We start from the raw sequence: 27,221 nt of genomic DNA, 5'->3' as shown, positions 1-27,221 counted from the left end.
AGTAAGTACAAATAGTACAGATGCTACAGCGCCTTTAACAAAGGACAGAATTGTGCATACAAGGTGACTTTTTTTATCAATTGAGAGAGAATTACACAGATCGTATGACACCATATGGAATTCTTTTTACACATAATGTATTTCCTTTGCAGGCGCTGTGAAAGGCGAGGCCTACAGGGAGTCCTCTTTAGGAGGAGGGGAGGGGAAAAAAAAAGCTGTATGTATGGTGAGGGGGGTGGGGGGTCGAGGGGTTTAGTGGGGCGGTCCAAGCACGCTCAGCGAAAATATGCCTCATGCACTCGTTGAACTTGGGGCCTGCGCGGGCTTCTCTCAAGGTTACAGGAGAGGCCTGTGCGGAGAGGAGCAGGAGAAAGAAACCATGCAGCAGCGGTCCACACGCAACAAGGTTTACACAAGTTTTCTTGCTGCTTTCACTTTGAGAAATTCCTTATTTTCTTGTTTCCCACAAATGCTTAAACATGTGTAATAATTAAAAACTTGTGGCAAAACATTTTATAGGTCTTGTTAATAGTATCCCCGAGCACACATTCAGTCTCCGACTGTCACTGAGTCTTACTGCGAGTTTGCTCAGATAACAGAAGCAGCGAGCGATCGCCTTTGACACCAAGTTTCCTTCCCTTCTCGGAGCCTGCCGGGACCCGGGCCATGTATCCGCTGCCGCACCCCTGAGTCCTCGACCACACAAAGGTAGGAAGCGGCCGCCGGAGCAGGGCGCATTGTGACGAGGCCACTAAATCACCTCTCGTTTTATCCGCCGCTATTTACGCACGTTTCGCCAGAGGAAACCATAAAGACAACAAGGCCTAGTAAATACATCTGAGGAGGCTTGCTGGAGAGAAGGGAGGACAGGCTATTAGCTAATTGAATGATATGGATAGTTAGGATATGCAAAGCTTTTGATATGATGCAGATAAAGCTGAAGGAAATTCACATTCAAACCTGCACAGTGCAAGATAATGTAATCTAGTATAATACCTTTTACAGTTGTTACTGTTGTGTTAATGAGGTGCAGATTCATCCATAGAACTTCTGAGGTCGTAGGCTGTAGTAATTTATCAGGGTTGGGGGACAAAACAAAACACAACATCCACTCACATCACACACTATATATCAAAAAAATAAAATATCTCTGACACTGTCTCGCAAAAGTTCAACCACAGTGCTTCACAGCTCAATCTCAAAAGATTACAGGTCTGATTATAATGTGTCCACCCCTTTATGATATAGATACGATCATTTTAAAACCATAAATCACTGCACTGCACAGTAATTACGTATGTGATGGTATACAGCATTTAGGACTGTAAAAACAACATGTCAGGAAGGAATGTAAGCATGGCGCTCGTGCCGGAACAACTTGCGTTTGACTTCACCCTGACAGAAAGGGGTCAAAGGGCAGTAGGTAGTAAACACTCAGCTGAAGGAATTGGTCACTTTGCCTTTCCTCAAGAATTAGCAGGCCATTAGCACCTCGTAAAAGGGCCACTTCTCTGCTTTACAACAGATTAGGCCCGCTTTCATACAAACAGTCCAAGCAAAGAGATTCAATGCTATCACAAGGAGTATGGAGAACAGGGTTCCAGCGTATGTAAGAGGAAAAAAAGCCACAGAGGAATTATGTCGACATAGCCCACTTCAATGCACAGATATCACTTTGATATAAGCCTATGAAACAGAACCAAAAACATTTCTTCACAGTCAGTCCCAGCCAATTTCCCCCAAAAACAAATTAGCATAAGATGAAGTGGGTCATTCTCATGTCTTGATTAAAGTAGGCCTCAGCTTTGCCCAAGTGGCCAAGCGGCAGACTGCAAGTTCAAGCTTTGCGCGCCGAAGGCCTTATCGGGCCTCTTTCGTAAACAAGAGGAGGAGGGGAAAAAAAAAATAGCCCTGTGGAACATAATAAAGGGAGCATCAAAGCAGCTATAGAAGAGAATCAGTCGCAGTATTAGGAGCCACTTGGGGTTGTCAACGTGATAGCTTAGATGTCACTGGAGAACATCTTCATGGACGTAAAGCGGGCAAACAAATTAAGAGGGATGAGCTCGCACTTGGTGGATTAGTTTTAGATTTATGGAGGCAACTTGGTGCCAGTGTGGAGCAGAGAGAAAACAAGTCCGTCAAAGCTGTAAAGACGTCCACACAGTTACAGTGACTAATAATAAACGACTGAAGTTAAAGCACGCAGCGCTATGTTTGACTTATTGTAAAGTTATTTGACTGTGGAGCTGTTCCAACAAAGAGGATCTGAGGTACATTACAAACCGGCTTGACTCGACAGAGCACTTCACTCTAATGAAGATTGTAACCTCATTTCCCTTAGTTAACCTTGGCAACTGTGGTACAGTCTGTTCTGTAAACTCAACTGTAAGGGTATGTGTGTGTGTGTGTGTGTGTGTGTTGTGTGTCCTGGTAGCAGGTTATGTATACTGAGCAGTAGCCCTGCGGCAAGCACTCGCTCTCATCAGCACTTCATAAAACAAGGGTGTGGTGCAGGTGCAATGCGAGGAGCGTGGAGGAACCTATAGATTAGACTCCAACTGTAAAGGCCACAGAGTGCGTTTATGTCAGCGAGGAACGACAAGATGGTAACGATCCTCGAAACATTTCAGCGCCTTGATGGTTTCAGCAGATGATTTTCATCCCTGGCTGCAGGGACTTATACAGCACCGGGTCCAAGACACTCAGCAGCCCAAATGTGAGACGATGGGAAATGCACATGCGAGAGGTATTTTTAGGCCAGTGCAATTTCTCCGTGACACATTTACTGCGAAGGACCTCAAGAGTGATAACATGCACAAACCGCAGTGTGCCGAGGAGAGTGACAGCAATACTTGGGAGCCACAGGAGAGACGGGCCAATTAATGCCAAGAAGTCCTCTGAGTGCAGCCCTCTGTATAATCCCACAACCCACTTTATGGGGAACGCTCCCCTCTTTCGCTGATGTGTGGATCATTAATCACATTTTGTATCAAACGCCTATCCCTCGCCACAAATATTCATTCCCCAAACTCAAAGCTATGTATGTCAAATACTCCTCTTCACCAGAGCAAGCTGCTCAAACTTTCCACAATCAGTTATAAAGAGAGAGGGGAGCTGGTTAAAGTGTATAAAATGTGTATTTCCGAAAAAACATCCAAATAGTTTTAAGCTGAAGTACCTCCAAACCAGTATTTCTGTGCCACCACGTGAACAGACTGAAAATACACGTATGAAAAGAGCTTGTCATTAAAAGAAGAAAGAAAAAAAGCATGATGGTTTTAACTTCAATTTAACCAATGCTACTTAAAGCCGAGCTCTCAAAATTCTTGCTCAGCACGCAGAACTGGCACTTGAGACATGAAAGGGCAGCTGCGACGTTTGGTTTACATTATATCTTAGTGGTTTCCACATTGTGGCCAGGGGATAAGCATCGGGAGAGGTTTATCTCTGTCACAGCGCTCTATGGAATATGTAAACACTATGTGTAATCAGTGCTGCAGTGAAATGGAGTGCAGGGGGGGCGTGTGGGAAAGTGAAGTGCTTTAGGAATAAGCCGCCATCTTACTTCTTGAGCTCAAGGAAAGATAAGACATTGGAGGCAAAGCTGCAGAACCTCTAAGCCTATATGTTGGTTTTTACAGTATACAGGGTGTTTTTTTTTTCAGCTGAAGGAGGAAACAACTGTGAGTGAATCCACACACGCAACAAAATCTGCAAGGTTTATGCAGCCAGTACTGTTACTAACTTGGGTGCTAACTTTCCCTCTGCTGAAGACCTTCACTCTCATCTGTCCTCATCTCCTCCGTCTCTTGGCTTAACTCTGTCAGCGTGTCTTTGTCCTCCGTCATCCACCCTGTGAGGCAGCGCCGCTCCTTTTTTGTGGAGGACGCCGGGTACTCGTTTTAGACGGAGAGCCTCTCTCCCGTCTAGAGCCCAAGTTTTAATATGGTGTCCAATCAAAAGTGATTAAGCATCGCAGAGCACAAACAATGCTGGCCCTTAAATCTCTGTGAACCCTCTTTCACTGGAGCGAATGAAAGAGCACTCTGTCTGCGGCGGCAGATGACAGACGTGCGCTTGAAGATAAGTCTTCTCCATGAGCCCTTATCCTACCAACACCCGCTGTCCGACCAAATAAAGAAAGAAAGAAATAGATTACAAAACGCCAAATACAAACAGAGTGGGATCCCACCTTGAAGGCATCAATGGGGAAGTGAAGGGTGTATTTTTGCAAGTAAATGTTCCCTTTTACAACAAAATGCCTTGACATGATACCTAAAACCGGTGGCACCAGACAGGCCGGGCTGAGTGAGTGAGCCCCCATGGATAACTCAGCTGAAAGGAATTAGAAGACAAATGCAGACTCAAACACATATGAGCATACAAGGCCGCAAACAAAAGCCTGTTAACGTACAGTACGAATATGAACTTCCAACAAGCAACAATAAACAACTAATACAAAGAAGCAGCTGCCAAGTACATTATCTTTCACATGAGGAAGAATTACTTCAAAAAACAGCAAACTGGGCGAAGTTTCCCGCAAAATCATCGCTCCTTGCACATAAATTACCGACAATCACAATGCATGATGTGTGCAGCATGTAACACAATACCCTGAACTAATGCATTAGATGCATGCGGTTCCTGCGAGGCATACGGCAGCATGAAGATTTAAGGAAAGCTGGATACCGGGGGCAGCTAACCAACGCCAAGGGGATACTGTTCTTACTGTGCCTTTTTAAAATGCCAAGGGCAAGAGTAGTGTTGCAGCTTACAATGACACCGTGGTTGGATGAATGTTTCATCATTAATATAATATGAACATGAGACAGTGTTGCCTAAATACAAGTTTTCAGCACATGTAATGCAATCTTACATCTGGTCAGCTTCCATGTGTAATTGGACTGACTGGAGGAAAATATTGGCTGCATACAGTCAGATCGAGGTTTCGCAGAAAATGCTTTGAGGAAAAAAAATACCTCAAATTAGATGTTTGTTCTTTATACAATATAATTGTATTAATATTGCTTCCAAATTATCAAAATATTACAGAAATTAAACGACAGTATTAGCAGGGGTCTATTAGCCCATGTGACAGATCCAATAACCACATACACATGCAGACACATGCAAACTTGAAACAGAAAGAAGCATATAAACATCATCACTGGGAGGTCATAAGAGGGAGGAGCTGGCGCTATGACAACAAGACATCAGCCGTCTGCAGCCTGCTGCCGTCAACAAGTCAGCATGAGCACTACCATCTGACTGGGCTTTCCTGACACTGCCCCCATACACTCAGCCAAAACTAGCTATTGCTGCTGCTGTTACTGGCTCCTGCTTTCAATTTCACTAGAGTGGGCCAAGTAATGGCTTCAGCATTTTGTGGTCTGCCGACACATATGGTCCGTGTAGCGATCTGGTCCTGCCCCCCCCACACTTCCCTATCGCTTTGGGACGTGCAAGGGAGATGTAGGCAAAGGGAGACAGACACAGCCCCAGGGGACGGCCACAGTTATGGCTGGGCGTGTATGGGTCTTGTTATGACTGCCATGAGAACTGGGCTCAGTCGGGCCACCGCTGCAATCAGTGTGTTGCCGCAGAGTGTGGAATCAAATAGTGCTTGTACATTCGTTCAGGCTTTTTAAGAAATTAAATGTGGAAAGGTGCTGTGCTAAACCTCTTGTTATCTTCAAAATGGCCCCCAGTTGCACAAGTGTTGCACTTGAATCTGATCAGATATCTATGTAGTACATTTTATTCCAGCTGCTTTTTTCTATCCACTGGTCGGGTACAGGGTGAACAAGCTTAAGTACCTTTTGCAAAGACACTCTAAGGGTAGAGGGCTGGCCTTCCATTAACCCCTCAGTGGATGGAGTGTGAAAAATTGTCCAGATACACAATGAGCGACTAGGGCTGGGTATTGGCACATGATTCCTTTAAGGTATTACCCAATATCAGGCAGTATTAAGACGACGTAGTATCCGCATTTGATCCTTTTTACACCAGATCAGCAAACTTTCTGTTGCTGCCGTGTCCTGAGCCGCTCTCCTCCCTGCAAGTCTGTCCGGCAGTAGCAGCTAAAATCTGACACGGACCCATTAAACAGTCCCAACAAACTCATATACCGACTCCGAAACAGGCCAACTCCTTCGTTAAACCTGTTAGGCAACGTTAGCCATGTGATGCTAACAGTTATCCCTGTATCGCAGAGCTCACACTCCATCCCATACAGTCTGCTGTTTAGATGGGCACAGTGTATTGACAGAGTTGGCAGTTCAGCGTGCCAAGATGCCACCAACATGTTCAAGAGTATGGCTGTGCTACACGCCACTCCATTTATACTACAGGTACTGAGTGAAGTATCACTGTAAGGGTACGGGTATTGTCATTTTTTAAGCCACGTCCAGTTTGGTAAAAATAGCGTTTACAGTAAAAACTAAACTTTTTCAACTTGTCATATGAATGACCACATTAACCTTCTCTTTATCACTTACGTCACCACAAATACCATTGCTGGTAATCAGGCTACCACTACTGCTGCTGCTCCTATCTGGCTTCACGACCTAGATTAAAGGTTATTTGCTCAAGTCACAGAGGCAGCTCCTTCGGCTCGCCCTTGTTGGGTTTCCTTATCTGGGTTTGTCTGGACAAATCTTGGACACAAAGCACCCATTTTCTGCTCCTCTCTGGAGATCCTGTTACAACGTTCCAGACACGACGCGGTCCACCAGCGGTGCCTCTGGGAGCATGGCGTTTTGGTGGGGCGGCGCGATTAGGTGCTTCCTCAACTTCAAGCATATGATACATGTGCACTCCTCTTACGTCTCCGAGGGCGCTTTTGTGCTGTGATGGGGTAAAATGATCGGGGGGGGGGGGGGGTCAAATGATGTCATGCTGCGAGAATTCAGATATAGCAGCCTCCCATCCCCGTTACCAACCAAAGAAAATATACGAGTGGATCAAACAGCGTCTCAGGATTCCCAAAAGTCAGTGCGCTGATTGCTATTATAATTGCATTATCCCTCAAGCACCTTCTGCCTGTTACTACTTGAGATATGAAGATAATTTTCATTGATTCACAACATGTTGCAAAATAATCCTGAATCAAAACATGAAATAAGTGATTTTTGGATTTAACGAAACAGTAAAACTTTTGGATAAATAATAAGTTGTTGCTTGTTCATGGTATTGATGGTAGTAACTACACCGATCCACCCAAAAACACACATGCACGGTGAGTGTGTGGATACAGATGTCATGCCACAAAGTTGATCTAGTGGCCTTATTCCTCCTGTGCTCTAGAAGGACAAAGTACAACTAAGAGAGCGAGTGAGAGAGGCTGAGAGGAGGGAAAATGAGAGAGAAAAGAGTAGTGTTCGCTGACCTCATTCTGACAACAAGCCCGGGAAGAGCCTTTCCCTGGAACCGTTTCGCAATAGCACTGTTGTTTATACAGGTGGCGGGTGAGTCGAGCAAGATATGCAGAGAGCATGCATTTTGCAACACCTCATTATGAATACTAAACACATGCAGCATGTCAAATCACACAGACGCACACACACATACACAAGCGCTTCATCCCTCGTCCAGAGTGTAGCTTGAGTTTCGCTTTAGTTGTGACATTTGCACGGAATGCGTCATTTCGTAGGCCGGGGCCAAATCACCCCGTCTCTGTTTGAATTTCAAAGTCAAGTTCCTTTACGCGATCCAAGAGCTGTCAAACACTACTATCCTCGGGTAACGTCCAGTGAGTGCTCGCCTCCTGGAACGGAGGCCTCTGGTTGGCTCGTGTGTTTGGCTGCGGGGCCGTCTCCTGCAACAACATCCACTTGGCCAGAGTTCAACCCACGTGGAAGGCTACAATAGCCCAAAGGTGGCTGCCCAGACCATTGTTTATGCAACAGAGCACTACTGCCAGGTTAAAGGGAAAAGAGCAAGACAGTGGATAAATATGCAGAGCTCCTGCCTGTAACTGAGTTATGCTTTCTGTTAATCTGCCCTGTACAAATACAGTTTAAGAAGAAATTCTATTATTAAATTGCAGATTTTTTTACTCATGCGTGCAAGATTTTTTAAAGATTGTTTTTAGCATCCTAAAAAAAGCAGCAAATTAAAATACCCTTAATTCCGCTTCTTTGCACATTTTAAGTATTCTCAGTAAACGCAGATGATTACAGTTTAATTGAACATGTTGCTATGTAAGAATAATGCCGTTAATTAATATTATATTGGAGGTAATGACCTATGCTTTTAGATTGTGTTTGTTTCTAAAAAAAGTGGCGCAATGTTGCGGTGATACAAAATGGAAATCTGGCACGTTAACCAAAGCCATTTAACTTTAATGAAATCTTACCCAAACTTAATAGATTTTTTACGCTGTTATTTCTTTACCAATTGAAGCCTGAATACAAACCCATGCATAAGTTAATGTAGCGCCTATCTTATTTTCCCACTAACCAGCGAGGTGAACCAAATCCATTACATCTCAGAGAGAGGTGGAGGAAGAAAAAAAAGATCCACACACCAGCTGTTTGGTAAACATACCAAAGTAATTGTTCCAAATACCTTACTTTAACACAGATTAAATGCAATTAGAGGCTGTTTATCTAACCACAACAAGTCTCTCTGCCAAAAGAAAAACCTCTGTCATTGTTTCTAGCTCTTCTGCTCAGAGGCATTACAGCTGGGAATAGGAGGACTTGTTTCAAACGTAGCTTCCTTATGTACAGGAAGGAACTTTTATACACAAACAAAGTGTATGCTCATAGCATAGGGAGGCTATAAGGATGGAAAAAAACAGTTGCTTGGCTAAGGCAAAGGTCTTCTGAGGTGAATATGAGGAATTTAGGTCAGTGCAGCCGAGACATTTAACCAGCTCAAGCCGCTACAGCCTGGGTGGAAATAGCATGGGAGGCCAGGGAGAGGGAAATCAGTGCGTCACAGCTCCCGGCCCGTTTCCAGGCTCCCCCCCGATGCAAACAAGAGCCATAACTTCCCTAATGATCCCAGATCATGTACGCCTCGGACATATCCCGCCAATAGGGAGCACTTCCTCTTCACCTTCGACCTCAGAGTGGGTGTGCCTACCTTTGACTCTGCATGAAGTTCAGAACATGTAGGCTCGGCGTTAGTGCAGTGGGCTGAATAGTTGGCAAAAAAACCCCTCATCTATGAGGTTTTGAATGTCCCATTGTGAAACTTTAATCCAAGTATGTACAAAATCTTACCGTAACACTCCTAAAAACTGGGAAAATCCTATTCTAAGACCTGACAAATCTCTTAATATCTTCAATATTTGCCAAATCTTGATAATCTGACACTCTTCTTGCTTTCATTTCGGTCTCCCTGTCACACACAATTGCGCCGTGATTCAGGAGTCCGACACCACACACACTCACACACGCACACACACATTGTAAACAGTCTTTATTGAGACGTGAGTGCTTGTATAAACATAGCCGAGCCCTATTGAGGGTCCGGGGCTGGGTCGAACAATAAGAGGGGGAAAGTTGCTGGACGTTCCTCACAGACGGTGTGTACAAAATCCAATTATCAGAGCCACGGCATTAACATTCCAGCAGTCTGGCAGGTGACGGCTCCGTCTTTTCAGCCCCCCCCCCCCCACCCCCCACTCCACTCCTCCCCCCTACACCACCAGCATGGGATAGAGTCGCCCAGCAGCACCTCGACAATACACACACACACACACACACACACACACACACACAGCCCTCTTCAGCTCCCCCCTTCTAAGATCCCCCAAGTATTGAGACATATATAGAGGGAAGAAGGCAAAGAGTGGGGAGGCAGTTGGGGGGAGTAGTGGAGGGGTCCACCAGCGACACTAGTCTTTTCTTCAGGAGATCAGCGCGACCGGCCTAGCAGGCAGTATCAGTCAATGGGGCATTCTTCTCCTCTCTGTCTCTGGGTGAGAATATGTTGATCGCTGATAACGTTGCTTTGATTGCCATAATAGGGAAACCACTTTTTGTTTTGAGCGTTTTGCCTCCAAACAGTGTGCGCTTTGTCAGCCCTGGGTGATGTTCGTGGCATACAAGATGCTGATTAAAAAAAGGTTTAACGGTAAAACAAAAACATTGTTGTTGTCCTTGGCTACAGGGAGAGTTGATAATGGATTAAAATAAAGTCTGCGGGCCCCTCAGCGACAAAACCAACGCAGCTAACCCCAAGTTTAACCCTGCATTCACTGAAAAAACTTACAACACTAACAATTTAGACTTAATTCTCTGTCTTATTTAATTATACCCTCTAACTCCTGTAATTAGCCTCTTTACCCTTCTTTCAGCATTAAACCCTCTGGTATCATGAAGCAGGCCTTCATGCATCATTAACAGTTGTTCTTCACTTTACATACAGTACATGTGGTGTACGTGATAGGGTGCATGTGATATGCAACGCCTCTGCCTGGTGTCCTGCTCTGTACCCTTGTCAGGTCCTATATATAAACGTACATCTGGCCCCCATTCTGCTCTTTCCATCATGTCATCTCACAGAGAGGGCTGTAAGAGATACACACAGTACAGAACATTATGGTACAGCAGGGCTGGAACAAATTATTATTTTCATTATGGATTGATTATTTTTGACTTATTGTGGGATTTTTTTAGTCCACAAAATAAAAAAAGGAAAAAAATGTCCACTGTAAATTCCCAGAGCCCATGAGGATGACTTAAAATTGCTTGTTTTGACCCCAAAAAAGGCAAAAACCCAAACAGAGCTAAACAATATAGTGATATTATTTCAATATCATGATAGGAGACTAGATACCATCTTAGCTTTTGGATAACGTGTTATTTAAGTGTTGTCTTTTCCTGGTTTTAAGGGCTGCATTACAGTAGAGTGATGTAATTTCCTGAACTTGCCTGACCGTTCTATTATTTGCCTTTACATACTTAGTCATTATATTCACATTAGTGATGATTAAAAATCATCATCACCACCAATAGTCACCCCTAAACTATCATTGCAATATCAATACAAAGGTACTTGGTTAAAAATATTGTGATAAATAGATATCTATCTATAAACATTTGGAAAACTCTTGACAATTTATCGGCTACTGAAACTAAACTGTACTTTCTTGTCGATCAACTGGAGGATTCATCAGCTAATCTCATCAGCGCTATAGTACAGTACAGTACATGATCCCTGCAGATTCCTTAAGCCCCGTCACCAAACACCCCGAGCAGGGATTAAGTTAAGAGTTCAATGTGTGTGACTGTGTGTGTGTGTGAGCATATATAGGTTAGTTTGAGAGAGAAATGGTCGGGAATGCCAACAATTATCATGAGCATTTGTGAAAGTTTTGATGTTTCATGTTAATTGTAATCAAAGAATAAACGTACATTTTTTGCTACCTTTTTTTAACAGAGCGTTTTAAGAAGCGCCTCTTGACAGTTTTGTGCTTTCACTCCACTTTTGGTTTCACCTGCTTTCTTTTCATGGCTAACAGTAACAAAGAACTTTACTTTGCCCCCCAACAAAACTCCTTTTTGCCTCTATCCACCCCCCCTCTCTGTGTTTCACTGTCCTCTGCGGTAAGATGTTAGTCAAGTGTCTTGTGGCTTTCTCCACCCTCACCAGAAGGCCTGCGCGCGGTTAATTATTCTTGGATGGCGGATGAAAAAAAGTGAGTTCTTTCTTCTTCTTCTTTTTTTTTTTCATTAGCTCAGCAGCGGTTTCCCATTCATAACAGTTGGCACTGGTTTCGCGCTGCCTGCCAGAGATCACACCCCAACCATTTTCATTTTCCTTCATCCATTTGTTTCATTCATGTCATAGATTTGGCAGGGGCCTGCATCGTTTTCCTGATGGCCGTCGACCCTTCAACACCCTTCTTTTGAGTCTCAAACTCCTGTTTGTGGCTTTGTTTTTGCAGTGGAGGGAGGGAAATGTGGAAACAACAATTCACACTGGTTTGCATCCAAGTGAATTTGTCCTGAAAATTACAGTATTTCAGTTTTGGAATTATTATTCGTAATCTAAAACTGAAATGAAGATGCTTTAGCGAGGCCATGTAAAGCACTGCTGACATGTTCTTGGATGAGGAGAACGACTTCACACATCGAAACTTTTTTTGGGAAAGTGGATGAATATTTGTGTATGCGAGTAGCAGTGTTGGGAAAAATCCAAAGTTAAAAAGAACCATTAAGTAAGTGTGGGCTAACATCCCCCCGCCTTCGTAGTATATTATCCTATAAGACTGCGGAGGTAGTGAATGCACTGTGTAAAGCACCCCCCCACACACTTTAAGTGCATTACACAGTGCATTCAGCTATCTGAGGCCCAAAGAAACAGCAGTTTATCATCATACAACTACTGGAAATATGCCCACTGACAGGAAAGCTATATCACACACACATACACACACATTACTCCCACCCACCAGTTCAGTAAGCACTTTGCTAAATCTATCAAGTGCAGCTGCGTGCATGTGTTTTAATACACGTGAGTTCATATGTGCATGTGAGCATCCGAGTCCAAACCCTCCGAGGGCTGCAACCCAATCCCAGAGAACACCAAAGTGTCAAATAAAACCCAGGCTATTTAGCGTCAGGAACCATGCATTCCCAACATGGAAACAAACAAGATGGCTACCATGTCTCCAACCCAAGCATGCCTTGCGGTTGTTCACCGGCTCCCATCTGAATGGAGTTACAGGCTGGCTAACAGGAGTGCAGAGGAGAAGAGTCTCCTGGGGCAGTTGGCTCGGCAAGCGGGACCAGAGGATGGCTGCACCGTGGATTAGGGCCCCACAGTGGTCCATTGTTAATTGGGCGCCATGTGTGAAAGCTACAGAGAGATTAGTTTGTACAGCTGCTGCCATTTGTCATAACTGCCCTTAACAAGACACACATGGCAACCCAAGTTACAGCCAGAGGTTCTACAGAAAAAGGGGAGAAAAATGTCTGGTGTGCGTCTAATAGTTTGTGAAACAGACCTGCATAAGCAGATGAAGATGTTCCTGGGAAACACCGAGCAGACTCAGCTGGGATCCCATAAGAGTTGATGAGTTAGAGCATTACTCATTTAGCCATCTGTAGGTCAACTAGGGTCATTATCATAACTGCTCAAAAAGCTATGTTAAGCCACTAGGAATCCCAGACCGCAGGTTGCAAACAATTCTGTGAAAACAATCAGCGATTACATCACGGCCCTCAAATTAGGCAGGTCTGTGTTTTATTAGACAGGCAACAGAGATAACATGAGGGCTAGTGTCTGTTAGAGCCTGGTGACCTCTTGTTAGCCAAATTTCCTTGCTAATGCAGGCTACACAGTGAGGTCTGAGAGTGGGATGGTGGAGTAGAGTTATTTTTTGGTAAGAATCCACAGTGTAATTGTGGGTTGTAGGTCTGCACACATGTTGGAGGCCTAATTACAATCTTGACTTAGTAAATTCGGAACAAGCTTTTAAAGCACCCTCACTTTCAGTTTCAGCCGGCAGATGCTGGAGCACTGCTGTTATTGAGGAGTTGCGGTCCATTGAATCTAAATGCAGTCTTTCGAGCTGAAGTGCAGGTGAGCAATAATATGTTCATAGTTTTCTGCATGTATACGGGCATGTGAGTGTGAACATGTGTAACCATGTGTGCGTTTTTTGTGTCTGCATATAAAATTTTGGAAGGCTTTTCTGAAAGTCCATGCAGAAACTACCAGCTGGAGCCTTGTTCCAGTGGAGAGAGCGAGACAATTTTGGAGTCAGATCATATAAGCTTTTAGAAGGCTCCATGGTAACAAGCCCTGTTGTTCCCTAGTAAAAATAACGGGCTTCATTAACCATCTTGTTAGTGCTGCAGCGGGCTTTAATCACAGGGTCCAGACAGCACTGGACTAGCTTTTTCCTAACACAAATAGTTGCACAGTGGCAATTTCATTATTACTAAACCCTTAGACTCAGTGTTTAAGATTTAAGTTTTAGGTGATTTCATTTGACCACGCTTCTGTACAACAAGTCAGAATACCAGAGTGCTGAAGAAATGAATCCTAAAACCTGGACATGAGTTAGCATTTTAGCAGTCCTGGTTCCCTCATCTCAAAGTCAGTGGGTTTTTTGAATGGGTTTTGGGTTAGGTGCCTGAGATAACATCCCTGGTCATAGGGATACTTTGTTGATTTTCAACCAGCTTTGTATCAAAACAGTGCGGCTAGTGTGAGTAAATGAACTGTGGTAAACTTCCCTCCATCTAACCAGTGCCTGGATATCCCTCCCTCAGGCTGTACTTCGGCATTTTCGTAATGCCAGCCACCGCAGACACAAAGAGTATAGAAGCAGGTTGAGAGACAGACCCGCACCTAAATCTCACTCTCTCTCAATCTCTCAAACTTGGATCGAAATCCGATTAAATAGTAAAACTAGGGAGTGCTGAACATATATAAATCGAGATTATGTTACTGTATTGCCGATTTAATAATATAATAACAGTATATTTAATAATATATTTTTTTCAGAAACATATTTTAGTGCCCTGTTTAGCTGTAATAGCAAGAGTTATGAACAGGAAGTTCACACTGTTTCCTGCACAGGCCAATAAAACTGAGATCAAACGGTAAAACTAGGCAGCGCTGATCAAATATACACCAAGATTGCCTATTTCACATTTTAGCTTAACAATTAATTGCAATACAAGATCGACTGTTGTCAGCTGGCTGCCTTTGTGTCAAACAGACAAGTTTTCTTGGTCATTTCTTGGTCTGGTTGCAATGCATTTTGGTAGTTGTAGGTTTTCTACCTCTTGAGCAAAAGCAAATGCCGCAAAAGCAAATGCCTTTTTTCTGTTTTCTCTGGTCACGTAGCACTAATTTCAAAAGTATTTGTGTCTTTCTACTGCATTGACAGCCCAGTTTTATGAAAAGACCCTATTTCTAGCAGTGAAATACTTCCTTAATACAAGCTTAAAAGACTTTGTTCTACAACATAAATAAGTAAATACCCCACTCGTAAATACTGTAGGCTTTACGTGTCTTAAAAAACACAGCTGCTAATAAGTGGCAATATTAGACTACAGAGCGTCATCATGGCGAACACAGCTTAACAGCCTTGTTGTGGTGATGATGTTGAAGTCAAGCCACCGTGGTGTGATTCTTTTATAGCCTAATGTTAGATTTTAATTTCTGGCGATTGCATTTATGCTTCAAAAATCACAGAAGTGGTGTTCATTTGTAAAGATTACTTGGCTGAACAAAAGGTGTAAATATCATAAACTTTTCTGCGATAATCTGAAACCCAATGGGAAAACCCCACTGGCTTATTGTGGAGAAAACCAGGGTGATAACTTCCATGCCTACAAAATCATCCCTGCAGCACTCTATAACCAGCAGCAGCAATCAAAGGTTAGCCACTGTTAGCAATACTAGTTACTAACAACTAATTACAAGGTATTTTTGCACATACAATTACCGTAGCAACAAGTCTATAGATAGACTTTGGACAGTACTGTGTGTATGTCTGATTTAAGAAGACAGAGTGTGACATAACTGATGTGAGGGTTAGCGAGGTTCCTCCAACTTTCCGAGTTAGAAATCCAACTTCACTTTGTATTATTGTTGAAATTTTCCGACCGGAAACTTGCCAAATTGCCAAATTCCCAGTGCAAGTGAAACACAACATAAGTTGCTCACATATTTATGTGGAAATCTCTAAAGAAACATGGGGGAAAGGTGCATTTCTTTCCCTTTCATTCACTGTTTGTTGTTTTAATGACTTGATGTAAAGAGGCACTATGTAAACCAGCTCTGTCTGTCACAATGGAGGAAGTAACTCTGTAGAAAATCTGTAACACCTGCTGGTTAGGTGATCCTGAGATATGAGATTTTCATGTTGTTCCTGCCAACAAGGTGTCCATATTTCCTCTCCTCCTGTCATCCCTCTATATGGCTCGCTTTAATCACATACAGCCCCACTGCTCAAACATGCTGCCTGTCATAAAAGACTGCATGTTTATGTAAGTGCTAAAAATGTAAATGACTTATTTTCCCACTCTCCTTGCCTTCTCCGCCTGTTCTATAACTTTTCTTACTGTATGGGTCGATAAAAACAAACAACCATACTGGGGGTTGTATTGTTTATTACATTAACTATATGGCTCTTCTGTTGATCAAGAGTTAGTTTCTAAAATTGGGAGCTTTTTTGAGAAGTGAACCTGACATATGTGAGGGAGGAGTGGAAGCTCTTTTGGCTCACTTTGACAACTCAATGGGGCGCTGATGAATCCGTCCCAAGCAGGCCATTCCCAAGCCCCAGACACCATATCCCCTCTTTGACCCGCTGCACTGACATTAGAAAGAAATCCTCTGGGGGATTCGCCCCACCACCCCAAACAGCAACACGCCCACCCAAAAGTACATTTTGCCCAGCACTGCTATGGCGGGCCTTTCTTTTTCTGTCCCGCTCAGGTCTTGTCGAGCCGTCACAGTGATGGGCCGTACTGTACCGCCAGACAAAAGAAGAGACAACCATCACTCTGGGCCGCTGATCGGCCCTGTCTGGACTGAAAAGACTTTGATGGGGCAAAGCAGGGTGGGGGGAGCTGCACAGAGAAGTTAGTGTCTCCTGGGCAACCACTCTGATTGTCTGTCCCTGCCCAAAGTTCCCCATCACACCCCACCTACTACCCCTTCCCATTTTTTTCTTCCCTTCATTGGTTGTTCACAAGGCTCCTTCCTGGGTGAAGGGGACTGGCTTTTGCATGAAAGTCTCAGTCTGGCACTCGAGGGTTCTTTTCTCCTGGTTGACTTCAAAAAACGGGAGGTCAAAAAACATCTTCACAGGAATCCTCCTCTCTGAGCCTTCTCAGCCATCTTTCCACTACAGACTCTGCTGTCTAGCATGCCCACTTCAGCAGATGGGACAACACCAAGTTTTTGCTAGTGCGATGGTAAAAAAGAGAGCGACTGGATGGAGAAACTCAGGCAACAGGGAGGGCCTGCTTTGTAAGACAGGACAGTGAGGTACAGTGTAGTGCCTGGGATAGGGGGTGAATGTACCCATTTGTCTTCATTTGGGAGGACCGGCAGACAGGGTGGGGGTGGGGAATCTATCCGGGAGGAGTGGGAGGTGCCGGTCCTCCAGTCAAGTGGCCTCGGGGGGATTTGAAATGCATTTGGGGTCCTCCCCGAAAGCCTGGGAAAGTGTGGAGAAGCTGAGATCTTAACCATAGACTAATGACACAAACTGCAGTCCTTAACCAAGTGCAGCCACAAACACGAAATTAAGTCTCCTGCTGAAATACACAAGAAAAGCCTTTTCAGCACAATGCCCGTGCCTTAGAATGCCAAAGAAAGGCCTTGTCCCATTTTTTTTGACAGATGCAACAGCGCAAACTGTGACACAAGCAAATTAAACACACTGTAGCACAGCAAAGGAGGGGAGTTGTAAATTTAGTTGAGAAAGAAGGCATCCACATTTCTCAGTGGCCTCTGCTCCGAGTTGCCTTGTTTCCATGGAGATTTATGTACACATGGCACACAAAAGAGGGCCAAGGAGGTAACACGGCCTGTTTAAGCCTTGAGGTATTTGCTCGAGCAAAACCCCGCTGCTAATAACACAAGCTTCATACTGAGCCAGGCAACCTGGCTGCACTGCACCCAGGTTCGTGTTTGAGAAAGAGCAGGAGGGGGAAAGAGGCAGAGGGGAGTCAGATGGGGATCACAAACGACCAAAGATCCGGGCGAGGGAGTGAAGCCATTAAGAGAGAAAGAAAGTGAGCGAGAGGGAAAGAAAGGAAGAAAGAAGCAAGAAAGAAAGAAAGACTGCAAAACATAAATAGCTCCCGGGTTAAGAGAAAAAGGATCGGGAGGACATTTAGTGGGAAGCGGAAATCAATAAGGCAAGCGGTGAAGCTGGGAGGGAGTTCTAAGTGGATTAGATTGAGAGAATGTGTTCGATAGGTTATGGCTCTGACAGAGAGGTAGCCAGACACCGCAGGCTCTATTGCATACTAATAAGGAAGCCAGAATGGAAGCTGAGCACAGGGTTGTGCAGTTCAATCTGAAGAGTTTTTCTATATGGCTCTGGAGTCATCGGTTAAGGTTTTTCCCAGGAGTTGTATTTTACGGTCTTGCTGATTTTGTTCTGAATGTTCGCTGTTAAAATTCATGTCCCAGAATAAAATTCCACTCAACTTCCAAAAGAACCAGTCCTGAGACTTCTTCCAGTTTCATTTCACCAGGAAAACTTAAAATTAAACACAGCTGAATAACCTGACTTTACCCAAAGAAAGGAAGACAAACAGTAGTGTCCTTAACGCTGTCTGCTTACAACAACTTTTGTTTCACACTTCTGGCAGGAACCCAGCCACCCTCTCTCTGGCCAAGAGCCTGGGCCTGGGACAGCTGTCATGGTCGGAGTCTTGGGCTTGAGGGAGAGCCAGGGAGTGAGAAAAGAAAAGAGACTGGGACAGAGAAGGAGTGAGAGAGTCATTTGGCCGGGCAGTGTGCCGCAGGGGTGATTCCTGATGGCAGAGGAGGATAAGGGGATGAGGGGAGGGAGGGATGGATGTTGTGCTTAGTCACAGACCTCCACTGTGACCCAGAAGGTCAGGCCTCCGCACTGGCCGCCTGACCAAAGCCTCTGAGGCAGCCGGGCGGAAAACAAGATGCAAGCAGCTACCCCATGCAGTGTGCTGGAGAGGCAATGGCCAGTCTTGGAGATGGGGAACAGCCAGACTACCAGCCTGAGGGATTGGGGAGAGGGGGTGAGGAGGTGTGGGGAGTCAGTGGTACCTACTCCCCCTCGCTTAGGCCAGTGAACCAAGGGACCACCAGCCAGACCAGAAGCAGTGGCGGGGGAGTGGAGACAAACAGTTGCCAAGAGGCCACCGGTGATCTCGCGACCGCCGCGGTTTGACCCCGATTGAGGAGGTCAACAAGGGGGGCTTAGGGAGCAGCTCCCCTCGCCTCCTCCCCTGACCACCACCAACCCCCCCTGGGCAAAAAGTCTTCCTCCTCCACGTGCCCTGGGCCCGCAACAGCGCATTTTCACTGATCTGTTTTGCTCAATTAAACTTCAGAGGACACCCTGCCACATCTCTTTGAAAAGGTCATGACCCCGGGGGCAGAGGTTAAGTCTGCCGCTCGTAAAACAAGGTCTCCATTAACATGGCAGCATATATTCAGAGGTAATCCATCCATTTCCACAAACTATCATGACCGTGTGAAAAAAAAAGTTACGTTACTGCGTGTGTGGGGGGTGAGTCAAGGTAATGATGTTTTATGGCCGTGTTAACTTTCAGCACCAGAGTAATGGGAAAACTGCTTGACCTTGACTTCTTTAGTCTCCCATTGGACTACCTCAGCAAATCCTCTTCTGTCTGGTTAGAGGGCAATGACAACTTTTAAAATACTCCTCGCAGTGATTTCTAATATCGACTATCATACCTACTTTATTCTGCTTGAGTACAGCTTGCTGAATTCATTTATAATTAATTCAGACATCATTTCTACAAGATTTTCCAAGATTCCTCCAAATTCTTGAATTGGTTTGCTTGTTTATCTTTATCACATATTTTTCAAATCATTTTATTTCCATATTTAAGTAATTGCAGACATGTGTACTACGAAAAGACATTTAAAAATGCAGAGCTGAGAGCCTTCAGAGGCTATTTTAACTACATTCCTGTATTTGTTGCGGAAATAGTGATGCGCAGCTTAACAAAGCCAAATACAAACGAGGCCTACAGTATCCTAACGTGTCCTAACATGACCATTATCTGCATGCCTTGTTACAACTATTCCATCAAGCTGTCAAACTGGATATGCAAAATATGAATCCAGGTGGGGAGAGGCGATGATTCAAAGAAGGAAAAAAAAAGGCACTTGTTTTATCAGATAACGATAAAACAGTGCATTGGAGTACAACAGCCATGTATGTGTGTGTGTGTGTGTGTGTGTGTGTGTGTGTGTGTGTGTGTGAGAGTGTGTGTGTGAGAAGCCAGGGCCCTGTATTGAACACGGCCTGCCAGTTGGCACAATGGATGCCACAACCCCCACTCCCAGCCCCCCAGCCTACTTCCCAGCGGGCATTCATCTGGGCATGCACATGGGTGCTACAGCCCTGCCTGGCTAAACGCGTCTGTGCCCCAGAACAAGGGGGCTGAGTGCCCTCTCTAAATTCACCCAGCACACTCGCTGCCAACCCGTCGACCTTTCTCAGGCAGCAACCCACCAGAATCAAAAACAAATACACTCTGAGCTTATTGATTTTTGCCACAAATAAAAAATAACTGGAAAAAACACTGTTGTGGAAATACGGCAGCATATTTTTTTTGTTATCCAATCACACAACACAGCAGAAGCAAGCCGCTGCCAGGTAGCAAGACAGGGAGAACAATATTAAAAGCACAGTCCGGACCCGTTTTTTTTTCCTCTAGCAGTTCGCACAAATACCAGATTCTGTTTCAGACACAGCCGTTTGCTAGTTTCTTTGTGTTTGATTGTATGTTTGTTTGTTTCGTGCAGTTGCAGCAGAACAAAGGCGAGCGGCTTCCATTCTGCCACTGTCAAAAAACTTTCCAACATGCCCACTGCATTGCGGATGCCAACCAACGAATCAAAGGCATGCTGCAAGCAGACAAAGAGGGTTTGATGCCAACCTCCAAACCTCTAACAACCATTACTGGTGATTTGCCTGCCTCCCTGGCACAGTGCAAAACAAAATGGCGCCGCACCACACGCTACCACAATATGGCTGCATTGTCTGGAGATGGGCACTGCTTGGTAACTTGAAGAAAAGGGAAAAGGCGCTTTCGCTTGCAAAAACGAAAAAGGGAAAAAAAAAAAAAAAAAAAAGCATGGCCGTCTCTGTGATCCCGCTAAAAGAATGCTATTTTGTATTTGCCAAAGTTTCAACCTTCAGAAATTTTGAGGACAACGGTAAATAACCGCTCTGATCCGCAGTGCAATGCTGAATCAACGTCAATTTATTCTCCGGCGAAAGAGAACATTATGTTCACCGCTTATTTCAAACACTCAAATGAAGCTTCTTGCCAATAATTTTGCTTTCCCTCGGTAGTGGACACATTTTCCTGAAATAAAAGCTGATGAAATACCATCTATAATGTACATTGCAGGCACTACTTTATCATTTAAACATATGAAAACAGCACTAAAGAGCCGTTCTCAACTTGGTACCGAACAGTTAAAAATGCAGCAGATGCAAACTAGAGAAGCGGTGGCATCCTACAAAAGACACAAAAGAGGGTCTGATGCCAACCCCGGTGCCAGTGGCAACCATTATTGTCTGTGTGCTGTGCCTTCTGCTTTCCCTGGCACTTATCAAACACAAAATGGCGCTCAGGGTTTGATGATAATGAGCTAGCTATACCACCATTTCTCCCTCAATAGCAAAGTATTGGTGGTTATTCGGTGGTGGTGCTGCAGTAGGTTTAATACAAGGGAATTTCTACAGGGAATACTATAGGGGGGGGATTCCTATGGGGTCGACAGATAAAGGGAGGAAGTTCACTGTGAGGGACATGAATGACTGAAATGTAAGTATGTGCTTTAAAAACCTTATTTTTCACTCATTTTTAAAGAGTTTTAAATCCTGCAACAACTAGAAATTATGGAGCTGGTGTCCAAAAAAGAATAAAAATAACACTGATTAGAAAATCTATCTAAGCAATATTTTCTGTTGAACTTGTACATCATTTGTCCTTAATTATTTTCTCCACTTCTCCTTAAACATTTTGTAAAATATTAGATCTAACTGTGCAAAAAGTGACTATTTGTTTCTTCCAATTACAGTTTGGAAGGGGCTACTCTCAAAAAATTATGTCTTTTTGCAAATGTTTCATATTTTAAAATGTGCTGCAGTCTTTGAGTTGTGTATCAGTGTGAAAAAATAAATAAGAATAATTCAATTCTGAAAAATAAAATGCTTTTAACACATCCATTCAAAAAAAAAACTGTGCATGTCTAAACCTATTACAATACCTGGCAACACATCCCCCCCAACATCTTACTTAAAATGCACGATCCAGTGTTCATATCAAGCACATCGCTGTGTCCGCAAAAGGCTTTCATGGAAAACAAATCAGCTTTTGGGGAATTTAGAAAAGGCAGATTTCAGCACAGACACGTTCACACGCACGAATTAGAACAGACACGGTGTCTTATATTTACTGAGATGCACTGCAAATATTAAAAGGGCCTACTCACGTTTGCTCTTATGTTCGATGCTAAGCTGTAAAGTGACTTAAAAGCAGCACTGCATTTATTAATATGATAATTACCTTTTTAAATTTTTATTTAAAACAAAACTGCTTTAATGTGATTTCTGACTGCAAACAGAAAAGTTTTAAAATTACATAATTTTACATTATATAACAGGGACTACGGGGACGAAGGAAGGGTTTTTTTGATACAGAAAGGACAGTTTAAAAAAAAATGCTGTTAATACACACCACAACTGTAACAGCAGGGGCTTTAAAAGAATATTGTGTTACAGATTCATAAACTCAGTACTGGAAATATGAATTCATTTTAATTTAACCAGTCTATACAGCAACTTTCCACATTCGTCACTACTTCATATCCACATAAACAGAATAGGTGTATAGAGTGTGTGTGCAATTTTACAAGCCTATGTGTGTGTGTGTGTGTGTGTGTCCACATGATAGAAACTGACTAATAATTGAACATGAGTGGGAGCTGCTGCTGGAGTACAGCAGAGCAAAGACACATTTAAAACATGTTCTACATTTAATATTGATTACAGATCGTTATTCTGTTTAGTTATGACTCATACTCGAGCCATATAAAAATGTACAGTATGCTACACATATACAGCACTGGCTATCAAGTTGCTCATGTTTATTTGTCTGGCGAATGTCGTGGTGATTTCAGCCAGTCTGAGCGAGACTGCCAAAAAGTAACACATGTGACCCCTGACCTTGCCAAGCCATCATTCACACATGCGCGTTAGCTCACACACGCAGTGAAACAAACACACACAGTATGAGCTTGAACCTACCTTGGTCCTGGACATAGTATGCTAGAAACAAGTCCAGCTCCTTGACCGATACTGTTATGTGGTGTGGCTGGACACAAAGTGCTGGGTTGGTGCAATGTGGAGACTTGACGAGGCGTTCGCCGTCTGTACTTTCCAGAGGGATGCCTTTGAAGAGGATGACCATCACCAGGTCCAGACGCCAAACTTTGTCGGCCTGCCGCAAACAGTCGATCCGGCGGATCTTGCCCTTCTGGTCCGGGTTGGATAGCACACAGCACGGGTGCTTCTTGCCCGTCACGCTGAGGACAAAGTCCTCCCGGTACTCCTGCCGAATGTCCTTACGCAGCTTGGCCAGCAGCCTGGATGCCCATTTCTGCTTAACCTCGGGCTTCTCGCTCAGAAGCTCGTCCTTCACCGCGCGCTCCTCGTCCTTGGACATCCGCTTCTCGTGCTTCTTGAAGTACTTGCGTTTTCTGGCCTGGAGGTTGAACCACGTGTAGGCGATGGCACGGACGTGAGGAAGAAGTGCCTCGATGAAGGGATGAAATTCATCCTGGAGCATCCAAGGGACACAGCGAGGAGAGAGAAGAACAAGAATGTAATCAGAAACTCATGTCATTAAACATCGAGAGGAAATATGGGTTTAGTCAGCTACTAATCTCAGGCAGAAGGGAAGTCAGACCACAAACAAACAATTCCTCATAATCAATCACATAATATCTCATTGGCAGTCACAACAGTGTTGAGGCGAGAAGTTTCTCTTCACATAACAACACCGGTTTTACCATGCTAGATGGATCTAGGCGTACAGCAGGTATGACAAGGACATTCCACTGTTTATATCAACTGCCAGCACTACAATAGCACCGAGCCCGGTGACTGAATGCACTCTCCGCTCTCATTTCCCGAGCATGCTCTGAGCGGGACTCCTGTGCTACTGCTACAGGGAGCATGCGCCCCTCACAGTTGTATTTCTCTTATCAAACTATCCGCATTCCAACGCGAACTTATCCTACGTTCACGAAGAATGGAGGATAAGATGGAGGGCCAAGTGGGGCGCAGTCACAAAATAGGAAGGAGATTCCCCTTTTCTCCTGGCACATGCAAACAGCCTCGTATACGGGCTTACACGCTCAAAATGCATTAAAAACACAAGCAGAGGAGAAAGGCAGCGTATCAAACACAGCAATTGTGTGAGAGGTATTTGCAAAGGTTGAATTAGGACTCATTTATAAGTAGATGCCAAAGCGTTGAGGTTAACACGTGGAATGACACTTGCCCAGCTTCATTCCAAAAACCTGAGTCAGTGATATTAAAATCATGGCCTACTCTTAAAATTTCCATCTCTCTTTAAATTTAAAAATGTTCTGTTGAAACGTATTCTTCTAAAATATGATCACAGACTCAGATTATTATTAGTAAAAGTATTTTTAAAACTAAATTTACTTTTTCAAATGTTTTCAGTCTAAGTTTTCTGTATATGCTGCATTAGTACACTTTAAACCACATTCATTTTAATTCTAAAATTGAACAACTGCAGCACATATGAGCCAAAAAAGAAAACTTTTCAATCATTTGACAGAATTTCTCTTGATCCCTACAATTAAAAAAAATGCTAAATACCAACATCTCTACAGCAGTTCCCTGGCCTACAGGCTTCTACATCACTCACACTCCAGTAAGTCTAAAACAAATTATAATAATCTCTTAATGCTTGTTTTCTGCAGGTGAAGGAATGTACAGGACGGCGTGGATGATTTAGGAGTCTTCCGAAATTACAGCAGCTGCGAGTGACAAGTGGAAGTATTAACTTATCTGTGTTTTAGGTCATTAAAATGTCAAATTTAATAAGTATAAGCGGCCCCTTTTGAGCAGGCATTTGAAGAGTTAAACCGCATATTGTTCTTTTTGTAGGCAGCCAGGCAGGCAAGGCTATAGGAAACCACAGAAATCCACTCCCTATCTGCGCTCTGCCGCTGGTGCTCCTCTGAGAAGCCACATTTCTGGTCTGCACTTTCGGGCCAATAAAACTCTGCTCCAGTACAGTAATGTCAAATTATACTCATTTATTATACAGTGTGAATAAACATTTAATTCTCAGCAGATTGAGTTTTGAAATGTATTTTATTTACTATGGACATTACATCTGTGTATAGTCTTTTAGAGAGGTAAAAAATAAATGAAATAAATTGAGAACTCCTTTAAATGTCATCCTCTCACTATAATGTCGCCAATTAAACTGACAAAAGTAAGCAGTAAATGCTAGTAAATGTGCTCGGCAGCAACTGTTTCTGAAATCCTTTTTGCTCCTGGTTTCCTGTTCAAAAACACTTTATATATTCTGTTAATTTTTTTTTTTTTTTTTTTTGTCAACCAGGCTAAAGCCAAATGCTGTAAAGATAAATGACTTGGCCAGGGCCTGTGCAGTGCACTTCAGCTGGGGCCATAAAAGCACAATCCTCTTAAGTACAAACTAAACCACATCTCAGTCAATCACTTACTTATGCCAAGTAAAATATAAACAGTAAAACTGAGTCAGCCAAAAACAGTCAGCTACTCTGTCCAACCGCTGAATCAACCTTATCACGCGTTTGATCTTCCTGCAGTGAAAGTGGCTTTATCTTCTTCCAACTTCACTTCCCTAAAGTATAGGGGTTTTGCTCTAAATAAAAATATACACGTGGAAAAAAATACAAACACAGCTCAAGCAAGGATGGGAGGTGTGTGTGTGTATGTGTGTGTGGGGGGGGGGGGTTACAGGAGGACGCAAATAACCTAATTAACCCTGAGAGAAAATGAACATACCTGCAGCAATTACACAGGACGATAAAAAATGACAGTCTTGGAATGCTATCATAAAAATCATCTTTACGCACAACTTTACGCACACAAAGAGCGCATGGAGACTGACACTTCCAGGACTTTTTAAGTGCCTACAGGGCTATTGAATGATTTTTCGATAGGGCTTTCGCTGGAATATAACATCTCTTATGTAAAAGTCGCCACAATTGTGGCACAAACACGTACAGTTTGGATTAAGAGCGTAAATTTTGGTTACTTCTATCGCTGTATTTTCACACACAAGGCACAACTTCATTGCTTGTTATGAATTATGAAAGTATTTCCCAAAGCAGAGCTGAAATCCTTACGCATGCACACAACTTTCAATCCCCTGGCCACCCTCTGTTAACAATCCTATCACAAATATGCAAATCATAGCAATTAAATGTGAATAAAAAAAGACACAAATACCTGAGTTAGACAAATCGGAGAATACATGACGAGACGGCTACACAAAAAGTGAATGTACTTGGACTGATTCCTCTGATCACTTTATCGCGCCATTCCTGGACCGATGTGCACCATGCAAGACTGTGGAGCAGCTATCCGCGTAAAACAACGAGATTATCCTAGAACATCCATGGATTTTTTTTTTGCGATCCAAAAAAAAGATTGTCGTCTCCGCAGAGAGAAAAAAGGGTGCAGGTATTTATGCAGATTTTTTTGTTGTTGTAAAGTTGACATGCACGGTAAGCACTTGCAGATTGTACTCGTAGAGCCGGTGCTGCGTACTCCTCTGTACTACACGGGCTCTGTGCGCGTCTCGCTGCTGTGATATCTCGTTCATAAAAGCATTGTGGGAAGCTTCAGAGGGAGCCGAGTGTGTGATGTTCACCCCTTGCTTTCACCAAACTTGATATGAAATCGACCGGTGCACCTTCGGTCCTGCGCGATCCCAGCAAATCAGACCCAACTTTTTTCTTTTTTTTCACCCACGTAATTACACAGTCACACTCCTCCTCCTCCTCCTCCTCCTCCTCCAAACACACAACCTCTATCCTCCATCCAGCACCTTCTTCTCCTCCTAGGCTATCTGAAAACACAGCTTACAATTCATTTGCCCCCTCACTCCTGCACATGTTTTTTTTGCTTTGGTTGCTTCACGGGACTTTGGACACCACAGCCTCGGTCACACAGAAACGGAAAAGGGGACATTTCCCCTCCTTTACCCACGAGCTCCGTGTCAACAACACACTCTTTTCTCCACTTCAGTGTGTCTGGTTCAGGAAAAACAAACTTTTTAGTTTGTCTGTCACATTGTGGCAAAGAAACAGACAGCTTATTAGCCTTAAAATGTTCTGGAAAAGTCCCTTAAATATACCATGATAACATGAACAGTTATACTAATATAAAAGATAAGGCAAAATTACTAAAATATATTTAGAAATTGCCTTTGAAAGACCCC

At 43.6% G+C, this 27,221-nt stretch overlaps 1 protein-coding gene across 6 annotated transcripts in view; it reads right to left on the bottom strand.

Annotated features, from left to right (window-relative positions):
* Positions 1-27,221, bottom strand: part of LOC125884024 (nuclear factor 1 B-type-like) — a 71,313-nt gene that overhangs the window by 43,203 nt on the left and 889 nt on the right. For 2 of the 6 annotated variants that reach the window (XM_049568727.1, XM_049568728.1), the window contains exon 2: positions 22,997-23,528. In XM_049568727.1, the coding sequence (XP_049424684.1) occupies positions 22,997-23,528 (532 nt within the window). Of the gene's footprint in view, positions 1-22,996; positions 23,529-26,227; positions 26,782-27,221 lie in introns of those variants that run through there. The other 4 variants (XM_049568725.1, XM_049568726.1, XM_049568729.1 and 1 more) reach the window with 4 other exon arrangements.

Source organism: Epinephelus fuscoguttatus, linkage group LG23 (genome assembly GCF_011397635.1).
Source record: "Epinephelus fuscoguttatus linkage group LG23, E.fuscoguttatus.final_Chr_v1".
NCBI lineage: Eukaryota > Metazoa > Chordata > Actinopteri > Perciformes > Serranidae > Epinephelus > Epinephelus fuscoguttatus.
Note: the sequence above shows the minus strand (reverse complement) of the source record. Positions and strands in the feature narration are given on the sequence as shown.